Source organism: Chelonoidis abingdonii, unplaced genomic scaffold (genome assembly GCF_003597395.2).
Source record: "Chelonoidis abingdonii isolate Lonesome George unplaced genomic scaffold, CheloAbing_2.0 scaffold0001, whole genome shotgun sequence".
Taxonomy (NCBI): Eukaryota; Metazoa; Chordata; order Testudines; family Testudinidae; genus Chelonoidis; species Chelonoidis abingdonii.
This window is the reverse complement of record NW_027424262.1, coordinates 132,024-145,437: the sequence shown is the minus strand read 5'-3', so window position 1 is coordinate 145,437 and position 13,414 is coordinate 132,024. Positions and strand designations below refer to the sequence as shown.

General features: G+C 43.8%; 1 protein-coding gene across 1 annotated transcript in view; it reads left to right on the top strand.

Moving 5' to 3' along the window:
• MRPS5 (mitochondrial ribosomal protein S5) overlaps window positions 1-6,259 on the top strand; it is a 112,252-nt gene extending 105,993 nt beyond the window's left edge. Inside the window, exons 10-11 of the mRNA XM_075061292.1 lie at window positions 3,917-4,053; window positions 5,688-6,259. Of these exons, the coding sequence (XP_074917393.1) occupies window positions 3,917-4,053; window positions 5,688-5,912 (362 nt within the window). The 3' untranslated portion in view covers window positions 5,913-6,259. The remainder of the gene's footprint in view (window positions 1-3,916; window positions 4,054-5,687) is intronic.
• The last annotated feature ends 7,155 nt before the right edge of the window (window positions 6,260-13,414 follow it).

The following is a 13,414-nucleotide window of genomic DNA, read 5'->3' as shown; positions in this document are numbered from 1 at the left end:
AGGTCCATCTAGCCCAGTATCCTGTCTGTGTGTGTGAATAATGGGTAATCATTAAGTGATCCATTCCTGCTGCGCATTCCCAGCTTGTGGCAACACAGGCTGATGACACCATCCCACCCCATCCTGGCTAATAACCATTGATGGACCTATCCTTCATTATCTAGTTCTTTGAACCCTGTTATACTTTGTCCTTCACAACATCCTCTGGCAAGTTCCATAGGTTGACTGTGCGTTGTGTGAGAAATACTTCCTTCCGTTTGTTTTAAACTTGCCTATTAATTTCATTTGTGATCCCTAGTTCTTGTGTAATGAGAAGATGTAAATATCATTTATTTACTTTCTCCATACCAGTCATGATTTTATAGACCTCTATCATATCCCCTTTAGTCCTCTCTTTCCAAGCTGAGGAGTCTTCAGTCTTATTAATCGCTCCTCATATGGAAGCTGTTCCATCCCTAATCATTTTTGTTGCCCTTTCTGAACCTTTTCCAATTCCAGTATATCTTTTTTGAGATGGGCGACCACATCTGCACACAGTTTTCAAGATGTGGGCTTATCAAGGATTTATAGAGGCAATATGGTATTTTATGTGTTACTATCTATCCCTTTTTAATGGTTGCCACGTTTTGTTGGCTTTTTTTTAATGCCACCGCACATTGAGTGGATGTCTTCAGAGAACTATCCACAATGACTCCAAGATCTCTTTCTTGAGTGGGAACAGCTAATTTAGACTCCATCATTTACATTATAATTGGGATTATGTTTTAAAATGTGCATTACTTTGCATTTTCAACACTGATTTCATCTGCCATTTTGCCCAGTCAACCAGTGTGAGATCCTTTTGTAGCTCTTCGAGTCAGCCTGGGACTTAACTATTTGAATAGCTTGCATTCATTGCAAATTTGCCGACCTGTTTACCTCTTTCCAGATATTTATGAATATGTGACAGCACTGGTCCAGTACAGACCCCTGGGGACACCGTATTTTCTCGTTCCCACTATGAAAACTGACCACTTATTCCTACTCTTTTTTCCTATCTTTTAACCAGTTATTGATCCGGAGAGATTTTCCCCCATATCCATGACTGCTCACTTTGTTAAGAGCTTTGGTGAGGACCTGTCAGAGGTTTGTTGACTCTTCAAAGATTCTAGTAGAATGGCAAGGCATTTCAAGAAAAACAAGCTGGGGTATGGGTGGATGTAAACTTGTATTAATTCCTATTGCATAGTTATAATTGTATTAGGTGAACTGCAGATGTTTTACTAAAACCTTGCTGTATTTTACACTGAAAAGTTTCTTCTTTTTTCCCATTTTTGTGTTAGTCGCAGTAAGGACTGTTTCATGTACTAGGATAAAATCTCTAAAAGCCTGTGGTGCAATAGATTTAAAATATTTTATTTAAAACCTGCAAGACAGCTCTTAACAAGAATTACTTCCACGCTGAGGGACAGTCTTGTTGCTGAGTAATGGGGCGGAAAAAATCTATTTACAATACTGCAGGCTTTACTACATTAACATCTTTCTTCTTTTAACCTATAATTGGAAACAAATTATAATCATCTGTCGCTATTCTTCCGCTGTTTGAGAAGGCGTTGATTTTATGCTCAAAGACAGAATCAAGTTTGATACAGTTACTATCTGAATGGTCTTTCGATAAGGGTTATAAATCCTTTTCATTGTTATGGCCCACAATATTCCACTTCCATGGCTTTGCTTCTTGTCCTTCTCTCCCTTTAGTTCAAAACACAGCTTTCTGAGGTTTTCAATGATGAAAATAAGTTCTTGCCAATTTAGACTATCAACCATGGGCCAGATTTGTTCTCAATATAAATCGAGCACAGGATTCCATTGCAAAGCAGCAAGCTTGTGTAGCGTGAGGAGGGTGGGCTTGTAGAGCTTCATGTTATGTTATCATTATTTAATCAGTGGAGCCATTAAAGTGTAGCTTTGAAGGAGTCTACAAACTACTGAACATTTTTCAATGCCACACAAAGATTATAGCTCGTGAAGAAGGCGCCATTTGAGTTAATTTTTTGCTAATAAATAAATGTTCAGGCTCTAACTAATTACAAATCAAGCACATTGTTAATGGAATAAACTGTTACATTTCTCTGGTAACTAACCAAATACAGATCCATAAGGTAAGAAATACTGCACCCTTAAATAGAACATAACTGAATTTTTTTAAAAGCAAGTTTGCATTTAGGTTTTAACTGTCTCCATAATTAAAAAGTTCTCTTTAACCAGAGACTTTTGATTGTCTAAGTATTTTAGTTATGAGAATTAGATGTTACATTACGTTATAACAAATTACCAGTTATGAAGGTAGCTTAGCTAAGGAAAGTAAGAAGTTTAAAAGAGAAAAAACTATATACTCAAAACAATACTGAGCTTAGTTTACAAATTTTGTTTTTTTTTTTTTTTTTTTTTTTATTTTTTTTTTTTTTTTTTTTTTTTTTTTTTTTTTTTTTTTTTTTTTTTTTTTTTTTTTTTTTTTTTTTTTTTTTTTTTTTTTTTTTTTTTGTTTTTTTTTTTTTTTTTTTTTTTTTTTTTTTTTTTTTTTTTTTTTTTTTTTTTTTTTTTTTTTTTTTTTTTTTTTTTTTCTACTAAAAATTCTCAATTCTTTGTCTTTTGGACCATTTTTGAGAGAAATTCCTGTAAATTAATGGGGAAGGAGTTTATAAAGTACCTCATCTACTTTAATTACTGCAAAACAAGAGGGGGCGGGGGGGGGGTTCAGGACCTAGAAATAGGAGCTAGAGTGCTGTTACCAAGTTGAGAAAGGAACCTTAGTGAGATGAATCTGCATATGCCTTGCCTCATGCATTGTTATTACAGTGGGAGGTTTTGAAGTGTTGTAACTTCCTCTATATTAAAGATAGCCATAGGATAATGCTATAGTGCTTCACGGCCTATATTGCTGCAGTTAAAATTATTTGCATTTTGCCTGCGCAGTTAATCTTAGAAATTAGCTTATACATCATGCACCTACTCCTCTGTGCTATTTCTGTAGGATGGTCTACCACTACGTGTTGAAACCGAATTTAGCAGCGTTAACTGATTTAAACCTGCACCTGTCCACACACCGAGGCCTTTATATCGATATAAAGGGCTCTTTAAACTGGTTTCTGTACTCCTCCCCGACGAGAAGTAGCGCTGAAATCGGTCTTGCCATGTTGGCGTTAGGCGTTAGTGTTGCCCGCAAATTGACGCGTATTGGCCTCCGGGCGGTATCCCACACGTGCATCATTGTGACCGCTCTGGAAAGCACTCTGAACTCGGATTGCAGTGGCCAGGTAGACAGCAAAAAGCCCCGTGACTTTTGAATTTCATTTCCTGTTTGTTCGCGGAGGCTCTGGGATTCAGCACGATGGTTGATTGCAGTCCCAAATCCAAAAAAGAGCCGAGTTGCCGCCCTAAGGCCTCTATTCTAATCCATGGCGCCTGTGATGGCCAATTGTCAGTCATCTTAAAGGTCACACTGGTACTGTGTGCAGCCACCGTTAGCGCAGTGTGCAACATTGCGAGTGCCAGTGTGCAGTTTCCTGCCTCTTTTGCCTGGTCACTTGGGGTCAGGCTAGTGTCGTCTGCAGTTTCCTCTTTTCTGCGTGGTAACCCAGGGATCAGATTATGCTTGTTGCATAACACCGACGTGCCAAGGAGCAATTTGGTCTGACCCAGTGTGGCCGTTCTTATATTCTTATTTACATCAACATGACTATGAAGAATGTGAAGGATAATAAATCTGCAATATTTTATCCTCAAAAGAAGATTCTGAATGCTTTCGCTCTTCACAGTCTAATTGCATGCCATTTTCAGGCTATCACTGGCTGGTCTGCAGTATCGTAGTTTTTTAATTAAAGTTGTAATGATTTTACTAGCTTTCACATGTCATTTACATCTGATTTTTTTCCAGGGTATGGTCTTCATTGCCATCGAGCCATCATTACCATCTGCAAACTAGTTGGCATTACAGACCTGTATGCCAAACTTTCTGGATCGAACAATCTACTTAACGTCACCAGAGCTCTCTTTAAGGGTTTAGCAAAACAGGTAAATTTTACAGTCTGTACTTGCAGTCGTATTTGCAATGGTCAGAAGGTGAAATATAATCTATACTTTGTGATATAGAACAGAATAAATTCTAGGTTCCAAAAGTAACGAAGTTCAATTGAATTCTACAATTCCAGGAGAAAACAGAGTTTCAATTTCAATCTCCTCATTCCACTCCCTCAGCAGTCATTAGTCACTTACAGCTGTCCATCAGCAACTCTTACGCATTCAAGCATAAAGTGCCTCAAGGGGAAATCTGAATTTGTGGGATTAATTTGCTTTTGTCAGTGACATTTAAAAAGCGCAAACTGATAAAGCCTTAATCCTACTTTTATTGCTGTTATTTCATCAGTCACATTTTGGGTTGTCTCTGTTGGTGTACTGAACACAATCATTGCCTCTCCTGAGAGTGTAGCTAAAGTGCCTGAGAACTAGTGGCTAGGAGGCTGTAGCCCTGACTGCTGTGGTCCAGTCCATAGCAGCTAACATTTTTAATATAGTCTGCCAAAAAAAAAAAAATACAATTCTCACATTTTCTACTTTAATCTGTTGCTAATCTAGTTAAAGAATTGCAGGTGCTTCTTACAGCTTTTTTTAAACAATACTGTTGTAGATTATCCATGGGTTGTAAGAAGCTCAAGTGATTTAGGAGCATTAGCCCTATTGACTGAAGCCCTTTTGGAAATATGTTCCTTAGCCTGCAGGACTGAAAAGTAGCAAAATGTTTGCATGGAAGGAAAGAGAGGCCATTTGGGGTATCAATGCTTTAAGAGATGTTTATTAAATTAGTTATTTTTGGTACGCTGAATGGACAGCAGAAGTGTTTGCTTCTGTAAGTGAATACCTATTCTGAAGAATGAAGCTTTAATGAATAATTTTTCTTGGTGGTGGGGAAAGATTGAAAATCAAATGAACAGAATTTCTTTGAATAACAGAAGTTACCATCTTGAAAATTGTGTGCCATGGACAGCACAGCTACTTTGTTGTTATTGAAGCAACAAGATTTCTATTAAACTGCCTTGTGTCTTCAGGCTAATGGCGTGTGTACTTTGGCCATGGGAAGCTTACCATATGACATCTAACATCCAGTTACCTGCCCGTCTGTGAGATCTACTTCCTGGGGGACATTCATTTAATTTAACTAATCTTCAGTCAGTTCTTGGCAGGGTAGGACTGTACTGCCCTGTCACGCGTATAATAAACAGTGCTTTGGGTATGTTGCCACATTTTGTTACTGTCCCACTGCATGCCTTCATCATAGGCTAGTAGCCTTTCCAGAGCAGTACTGCTGGGAATGACTCTACAGTGCTAGCAAATCCACAGTCCTTGGACTACTGCGTCGCAGCTAGAAGCACACAGCAGAATTCCCACTGTTCGCACCATTCCCTGGATGTTCTACTCATGCTTACGTGTTCCAGGAATCATTTCTTTAGTTTACGTGCAGCATCTGAAAAACTGACACTTTCTGTTGCTACTTATGCCATTTAAGCAGGCAAACAATGTTCAACATTGGTATGGAGGTAAATACAGAATGGAAATTATTTAGGTAGATCAAATAGCCTGAACTTGTCCTGGTTCAGTTCTTTCTTGTGACATTTATAGAATCTTTTCTTTTTTTTTAACCCCTCAAACAGGAAACCCATCAAGAGCTAGCAGATAAGAAAAGCCTCTACGTGGTAGAATTCCGTGAGGAGTGTGGCCCCCTGCCGATCATAGTTGCTTCACCTAATGGAGATGTCAGGAAGGAACCAGAGCCTATGGATGAGGTTCCCAATACTAAGCTGGAATGGAGTGAAGTGAGAGTAGCTCAAGGAATGAAACGTTCTTCCTGGGCAAATGTCAAAAGGACAGTGTGGTGAAGAGCTGGCATCTGCCCATGTCAATGTTCAAAGAGGTACCGCCGCACAAACCCAGAGAAAATCCAGCTCAGACGTGCACTTCAGCACCATTTTGTGTTACTGCTGCTCTTCCTTGGAGGTCAACAGTCTCGTTGGCTTTTCTGCAAACTTCTCCTGCCATCCACATTCAGCTAATGAACAATCTGAATGTAAATGGCTGATGTGCAGCCATGCTGATTTCATATGCATCAGTTCTCTGCTGCTATCTCTAGACCTGGTCTGTAATCAGGAAACCCTAGTTTTTTCTTTACAGATATTTAGGAAACTATTAAAAACATTACTAAAATAAAACCCAATCATTCTCGTAATTTAATGTGCTGCATTTTTCCCCCAAAGCTGCTTAAATTTCTGTATGTGCTTTCAGAGTTCAACATGTGCAAGGATAGATGTTAGTACTTTGACTCTCTGCACCTTTGTACCACGTAATCTAGTGCAGAGTGGGAGGGTGGAGATCGCTGTGAAATTAAAGGAGCATAAGTGTTGACAAGCAGGCATGTAGGATGAAGGGAGGCCGAGGGCTGGGGCAGAGTTGCTGGAGGTGAGACAGAAGATTTACTTGGGGGAGGGGGATGGGGAAGGACAACAGGAGGAAGCAGAAATGGTTTGAACAGTGCCAAAGGAAGTCAGGAGGGATGGGGAGATGGTGATAGGAGGAGGGCCGCAGAGTGAGGTGTGATGAATCAGTGGCAGGAGCTATCTGTGTCTAGGCCAGTGTTTCTTGAAGCTTGTCAACCCCTCAGTCAAAGTAAATAATCATTCACAGCCTCCTGACATTTACCATAAAAGAGTGATAGAAATATCAGTGCTAAGCCAGTATAATTGATTTATGTGCCTGATTTGGGAGGTTAACAAAGAATAGTTGGACCTTGAAGGGGAAGATTGCATGGGGAGTGGGGAATTCAGATTTTCTTTGCTTTAGATTGTAATACATTTTTCTAACGATTCCTGACACTTGCCTTTCATGGCCCACCAGTGAGAAACACATCTCTAGACCAGAGCAATGGGGCAGGCTAGCTGGGGCACAAAGAAGAGCTGCAGGAGAAGTCATTTGGCAGCCGGTGAGGCAACCAGGGAGCAAGTCAGTCCTGGAACCAGCTTGGGTAACTGTTAACACAGATGAGGACGTTTCACCACATGGTAAAGAGTACAAATGTCTGAGGATGAACCTTCCCAAAACACCCTGCATTCCTCTCTGCTGCTTGGGAGAGCATCCTGCTTGGCTGGCATTAGCAGTGCAGCTTGAATTAGTACAGCCCACCCCACTGTCCACTCCCAGCCTGGCCCAAGCCTTCCTGGGTGCAGTGAGGATGGCCGCAGAGGAGCTCCGAGGTCGCCAGCAGGGGCTAACAGTCTGTAAGTCTTCAAGTGCTGGTCCCCATCTGTATTCCACACATAGCTATGCACATGCGCATGAGTACGGAAATTCCTCCAAGCAGTGTCTATTGGCCCCCCCATGCAACAGCTGGTGGTCTGCTCCCAACTGAGAGCATAAGAGGCAGTCCAGTGCATCTCCAGTTCCTCGTTACCACCATGTGGCCTGAGTCAGAATGTTGACCTCCCTTCCTTCAGCTCCTTTGTAGACCCTGTAAATACAATTGTCAATAGTTTTATCCTTCTGAGCCTGTTAACTAGTAGTTCATAGTTTAGTTAGTATAGTGCATTTTTCCCCCCTTCCTGGAGATTCCCTGCCTGGGTCTGGGACTATGCTCAGAGTCCCAGGCTTCAAGAATTGTCTCTTTTGCCCTCACTCCTTCCCTATCAGCAGCAAACATCAGCATTTCCTTGACTGTCTGGATGAGACGCGTATCTCTGCAATGTGCAGTATTTGTCACTTTTCCTACCCAGAACTCGAGAATCTCCTGAGCTTCACCTGAGAAACTACCTGATGGAGAAGGCTGTGAGACCCTTCTTCAGTCCGAGCCAGGAAGACACACTCCCCCGCCCGCCCCCAAGGTACACCAGCCTGAACTGACAATCAGTACCCCTCTAAGTACATGCTTAGGAGTGTACCCTCCAACACCTAAGTCCAAAGACACTTCATCTAGGACTTCCCATGAGAATAGAGGGCACTCTTGGCACAGATCCTCATTGAGGACTGTCATGAAGAGACATGCTTCTTCCCATTTTGGTCAGGTGAGCCTTCGTGCACAGATCCTAAGGAACTGGCTTTGCTGAAAACACCTGGACTGGAGGGTGAAGTGCCTAGAAAGAAAGATCCTCCATTTCTATCAGTCATGCCAGCACCAGAGCGGAAGGACCAACATCTGCTGGTTCTGTACAAGTGCAGGTCCAGACTCATCATTGGTGCCACCTAGTTTGTTCAAGGACCACTCTGCCTCCAACAGCACAGTAGTTCCATCAGACTTGAATGCCAGAACCTCCCGGACACACGGACGTATGGAGACTTACGCACCAGCAGAAGGTATGTTCCTCCCTTATCAGTGGTCTACCCTCCTCTCCAGCCCAGCCCTAATGAGAGATGTTACTACACCAGAGAAGGATACTACTTCAGTGTCCCAGGAGCCATCTTACCCCCAGCTGTCTAACAGGAGTGCTCCAGTACTGATGGCCCGTCTGCTACCGGAGGAGCAGTTTGCAGACTCGGATGAGTCTGGTTGCTCCTGTGTCTCCATGGAGAGACTTGAGCCCTGATGGACATTTGAGGAGTGACACTCCCTATTGCTCCAGATCAGACTTCCTCAGGGACCACTGATACTGAATCCCTTGGGGTTCTCCTCAACCAGCTGCCCCTCTTTCTGGCCATATCGCTGTAGAGGAGCCATGGGCTGCAGCTCCTGGGGCAGTGCTTTCCTCTTGTCCTTGGCAAATGACCTTAGATACGCCTTTCCTCCTATTCTGCTGCTTCCACATGTCATAAGAAATGTACATTATGACGTGGCCAGTGTCATCCTTCTAGCACCAACCTGGCCCAGGCAGTTTTGTTTCATGGAGCTCCTGACAATGTCTGCCCCCGTTCCCCTCCCAAATCAGATCCACACCTTCCTGAACCTCCTAACTCAGGATAGGGGCAGAATCAAGCACCCCAATCCCGATTCACTCCACCTCATGGCCTGGTTTGTGATGCGTGTCAGGAATAGAATGTTCCTGCTTGACTCCTGTTCAGGCTATCCTTACCCGAAGTAGGAAAGAGACGACTAGGATCTGCTGCTGGCCAAACGGGGGTGTTTCTCTGCCTGGTCACAGATTAGTCAACACTCTCCAGCCACTGCAAGGATTCTGTTTGTTTTAGATTATCTCCTGCCCCAAGAGACCTCAGGTCTCTCCATTAGTTTGGTGCAAGTCCCCCTCTCAGCAGTTAGTGCCTTCCTCCCTCTGATAGATGGACATTGCTTTCACTCACCCAGTTACAGTACGTTTTATGAAGGGCCTAACCAAGACCTTCCGACCACTGATCAAACCTACACCTCAGTGGGACCTGAATCTCACCTGTCAACACTCACTAGACCTCCGTTTGAACCCTCAGTGACATGCTCATGTCCCACTCATCCAGGACGGTTGCATTTCTGGTGACTATCACTTCGGCCAGAAGTGTCAGCGAGCTAGGAGCCATCCTGGCAGACCCTTTCTACACCGTTTTTCAGAAGGAAAAAGTTTCCCTTATCTTGCATCCTAAATTTCTCCCCTAGGTTGTTTCTGAATTCCACATTTGCCAAAGTCTCCACTTACCTGTCTTCTTTCCAAAGCTCCATGCTTCTCCCTCAGCATCTGGCATGCCCTGGCATTCTACCTGCTAAGGACCAAACCAGTCAGAAAGTCACCAAGACTTTTTATCACCGTAGCAGAAAGGTCATGTGGGCAAGCTATATCCTCTGAAAGAATTTCTAAGTGGGTTTCGGGATGCATCCAAGCATGCTGCAGGTTAGCACACGTCCTTCTCCTGACGGTGTCCGCTCACTCCACAAGAGCACAGGCTGCCTTTACAGCATCCCAGCAGCAAGTCACGGTACAAGACATTTGCAGGGTGGCCACCAGGAGCTCCAGTCACACGTTCGTGACACACTCTGCCTTAGGTCTCACCTCAGCTGCGGACGCAGCCATGGGATCTGCAGTGCTGCAAGCATCTTTGCCATTGGCTTCTTCGCACCCGCCTTCAGTCTGAGCACTGCTTGTCAATCATCTGCAAGTGGAGCACACACAAGGACCAGCCCTCCAAGAAGAAATTGAGGTTATTTACTGTAACTGGAAGTTCTTCCTGATGTGTGGTCCTCATCTGTATGCCACTACTCACCCACCATCCCCTCCTCTTCAGATCCCCTTGGATTTGCAGTATGATGAGGAGTTGGAGAGGTGGTGGCCCACACTGGCTCTAATACCCTCAGTCAAGAGCACGAGGTGACCTATTGTCCTGTCTCAAGGCAGCATCCTGGGCTCCTTTCTACTTCTAGGTGCTTCAGCCATTCCTGACAAGACAGGATCCCTCACGGACACTATGCACACTGGAACTAAATGTGCTGCATCGTGACAGGGCCTATGTTACGCTTATAAGAAGCACACGAGATCTTTTTCAGGGAATAAAAGGCAATACGCCGCATTTACAGAGCATACAGCAGTTAACATATGCTTTTCAGTCACATACACACACCATGCATACAGTCCCGCCAGTCGATGTTAGCAGTCCAGAGTCTGGATCAATCTAGTGGCCAGCCAGATTGGTCACGGAGGGGAGCTGGGCTTTGTCAGTCACGATCCGATGCTCCTGGAGTTGTGGCAAGACAAACGCAAAGTCCCATGGCAAAGCACCCTGTTCTTATAGTCCTTTTTCTCCATTGAAGTCTGTGGATTTTGCTGTGTCATTTATGACCGGTTGCATCCTTAATTGGTGTTATCTTTTGATGTTAACATTCCAGAGCACCTCCAGGGTCATCCTGTCCTGGTTTCGATTTACTCAATTGTCCTTAGGGTGCCAGCCTCCACCTCAGGGTCGTCAATCTGCCCTTCTTCAATTATGGATGCGCATTGATGGTTCTCTGGTATCGTTAAATCTCTTCACTCCTCCTTCCTTGAACATCTGACTTTAGCAATGGCCTTCACATCTTATCTTTTTCTGATGCATACACTTCTTATTCACACAAACTGACTTTTACAGAGACCTTCAAAGGTATACAAACAGCAGTGTTTTATGTTGAGAGAAAAAAAGACATTGTAAATTAAACCTTACTAAATCTTGTGACCAAAACAGGTCACATTAGGGCCCGGGCCTTCAACATGCCTCTAATCTCATCTAATCTCTAATCAGTCTGTCAGATGCATTTCTGCCAGTGTCCCAGAGGGTCATTCCTTTCTGCTATTTGAAAAGGTTGCAGGCAGGATGATCAAATCATACATTGAATATATACTACATTATTATAACTGTCAGTCATTTTAACCTGTAATACAAATATAAAATCCTACGCCTGCATGTGAGCTCAGATTCATCACCGTATCCTCAGGGGAACATTTTCAGGACCTCCTTTGGGGCAATCAGAAAAAGTGAGGGGCATATTTTTCCAGTAGACTAGGGACCCCAGCTCGGGAAATGTTCTGTCTGGCCATCCAAGCTGTTTGCTGGGGCTCAGCCACTGAAATATTCAGAGCTCCATGCTCCATAGTGCTGTCTCAGACACCCCGTGCGGGCCTCCCTGTTTCCAGTCCTCCTGCTCTTTGAGGCCGGGGCCTTCTTTCTGTTCTGTGTTCGTACAGCACCTCACATGGCAGAGGCCTGGTTCATGGCTAAGGCTTCTAGGTGCTACTTCAGTAAAAATAATGGGTTCCTGAGACCTATTGGAGAAAGTACAATACTCACACCAGCCTCCGAATTAATGCATATTGCCACCCTTACCACTGCAGTTCGCAACCAGAGGAGCATGGGGAGCAGTTTCTGGGGACAGTTGTTTGTCGTCCACGGTGAGCTGGCTGCTCGTCTGGTGCTGTCTTCTAGTTTTCCAACTGCCCAATCAGACGAGAAGCTAAAAATGCATGAAACACATTTGTAATGTGGCCTTTCCGTGTAAGCAGTTACTGCTGCTGCCATGTGGCCCTTACGGGGTCACGAATGGAAGGGGAGGCATCCGTGACCTGCTGTAAGCCATTCTGTGAAAAAAGGTGAGAACTGATTTACTCACCGTCCATTCTATTCAGAACGATCGTCGTGGCTGAAACACAGCAGCCATTGTATTCGATCTGTGTGTGTGTCGGGGCCTCACTGAACCCCCAGAGGGTTTTTAGTGCACCTTGTCTTTACTGCCTCAAGCCCAGTGTTGTTTGACACACCTTTCAAGAGTATCCTGCACACTTGTATTTGTGGTTCTGATACCGAAGGCACTGAAGTGAGTATGATGTAAATGCTGCAATGAGATATATGCATTTGGACATGGTTTTCGTAGTCTAGGCTTCTCCAGCTCCGGTTTGCTGAACAGTGAACACTCCTCAGAGTTCTAATCTATGGGATGAGCACTGTGCCTGATAGACTCCAAGCTCTGCTAGCTAAAGGAAGATATTGCAGTCAGAATCCTTCCCACGCCATCAAACGTTGCTTAGCTATATAGGTAAATTTGCACCAACTGTATTTACTACAGATTTTCCAGAGGTTTTAAGTACAACTGCTGGGGAAAGACAAGAAGAAGCAAGGGCGATACCTATTAGTTTCACTACCAAGAACATTTGTCTGTGTTTCACCTTAGATTAGACCAAGCAATGTAGCTAGAATTGCTTGGATGCACTTTAATTTGCCTCTGTCTTCAGCAATAACTGTTCACTCAGTCACTGCACAGATACTATTCAAACCAGCTGACTTCAGCAATTTCCACTGCACCAAACCAACCGCGTCATCCTCCCACTGTGTCAGATCCCCTTCAGGTAATGGAGACTGTGTAAAAACTCAGATGTAACAAGTGCTGTGGATTCTTGTGACTTCATTTCCTCTTCAGCTGCAAATGGGAAGTCAAGAGCAGACTCAGGATCCAGACGTCTTCGCTGAGTGATTGCCCTGGTCCATTCCACGTCAGGTTGAACGCCCAGTGATGGATGTAAATTTTTTCCTCGGCAGTACTTGCTGAGGCAGCATATGCACCCTTTCTTGCCTCTGTGCCAGATTATAAAGGGCACAGCCACCTCGACCCCTCAGTTCCTTCTCACAGCCCAGGATAGTTGGTGGAACCTGTTCTCTTGCTTTTGTAAGTTTTCCTCCCATTTGTCCGTTTTTGCACATCGTTGGTGCCCATTTAATCTTAGTTTGAGTGTTTCCATGTTAAGTTTCCTTTTAGAGACTTTGTATGCTTCAGTTTCATAGAATCATAGAATATCAGGGTTGGAAGGGACCTCAGGAGGTCTAGTCCAACCCCCTGCTCAAAGCAGGGCCAATCCCCAAATAGATTTTTGCCCCGATCCCTAAATGGCTCCCTCAAGGATTGAACTCACAACATTGGGTTTAGCAGGCCAGTGCTCAAACCACTGAGCTATCCCTC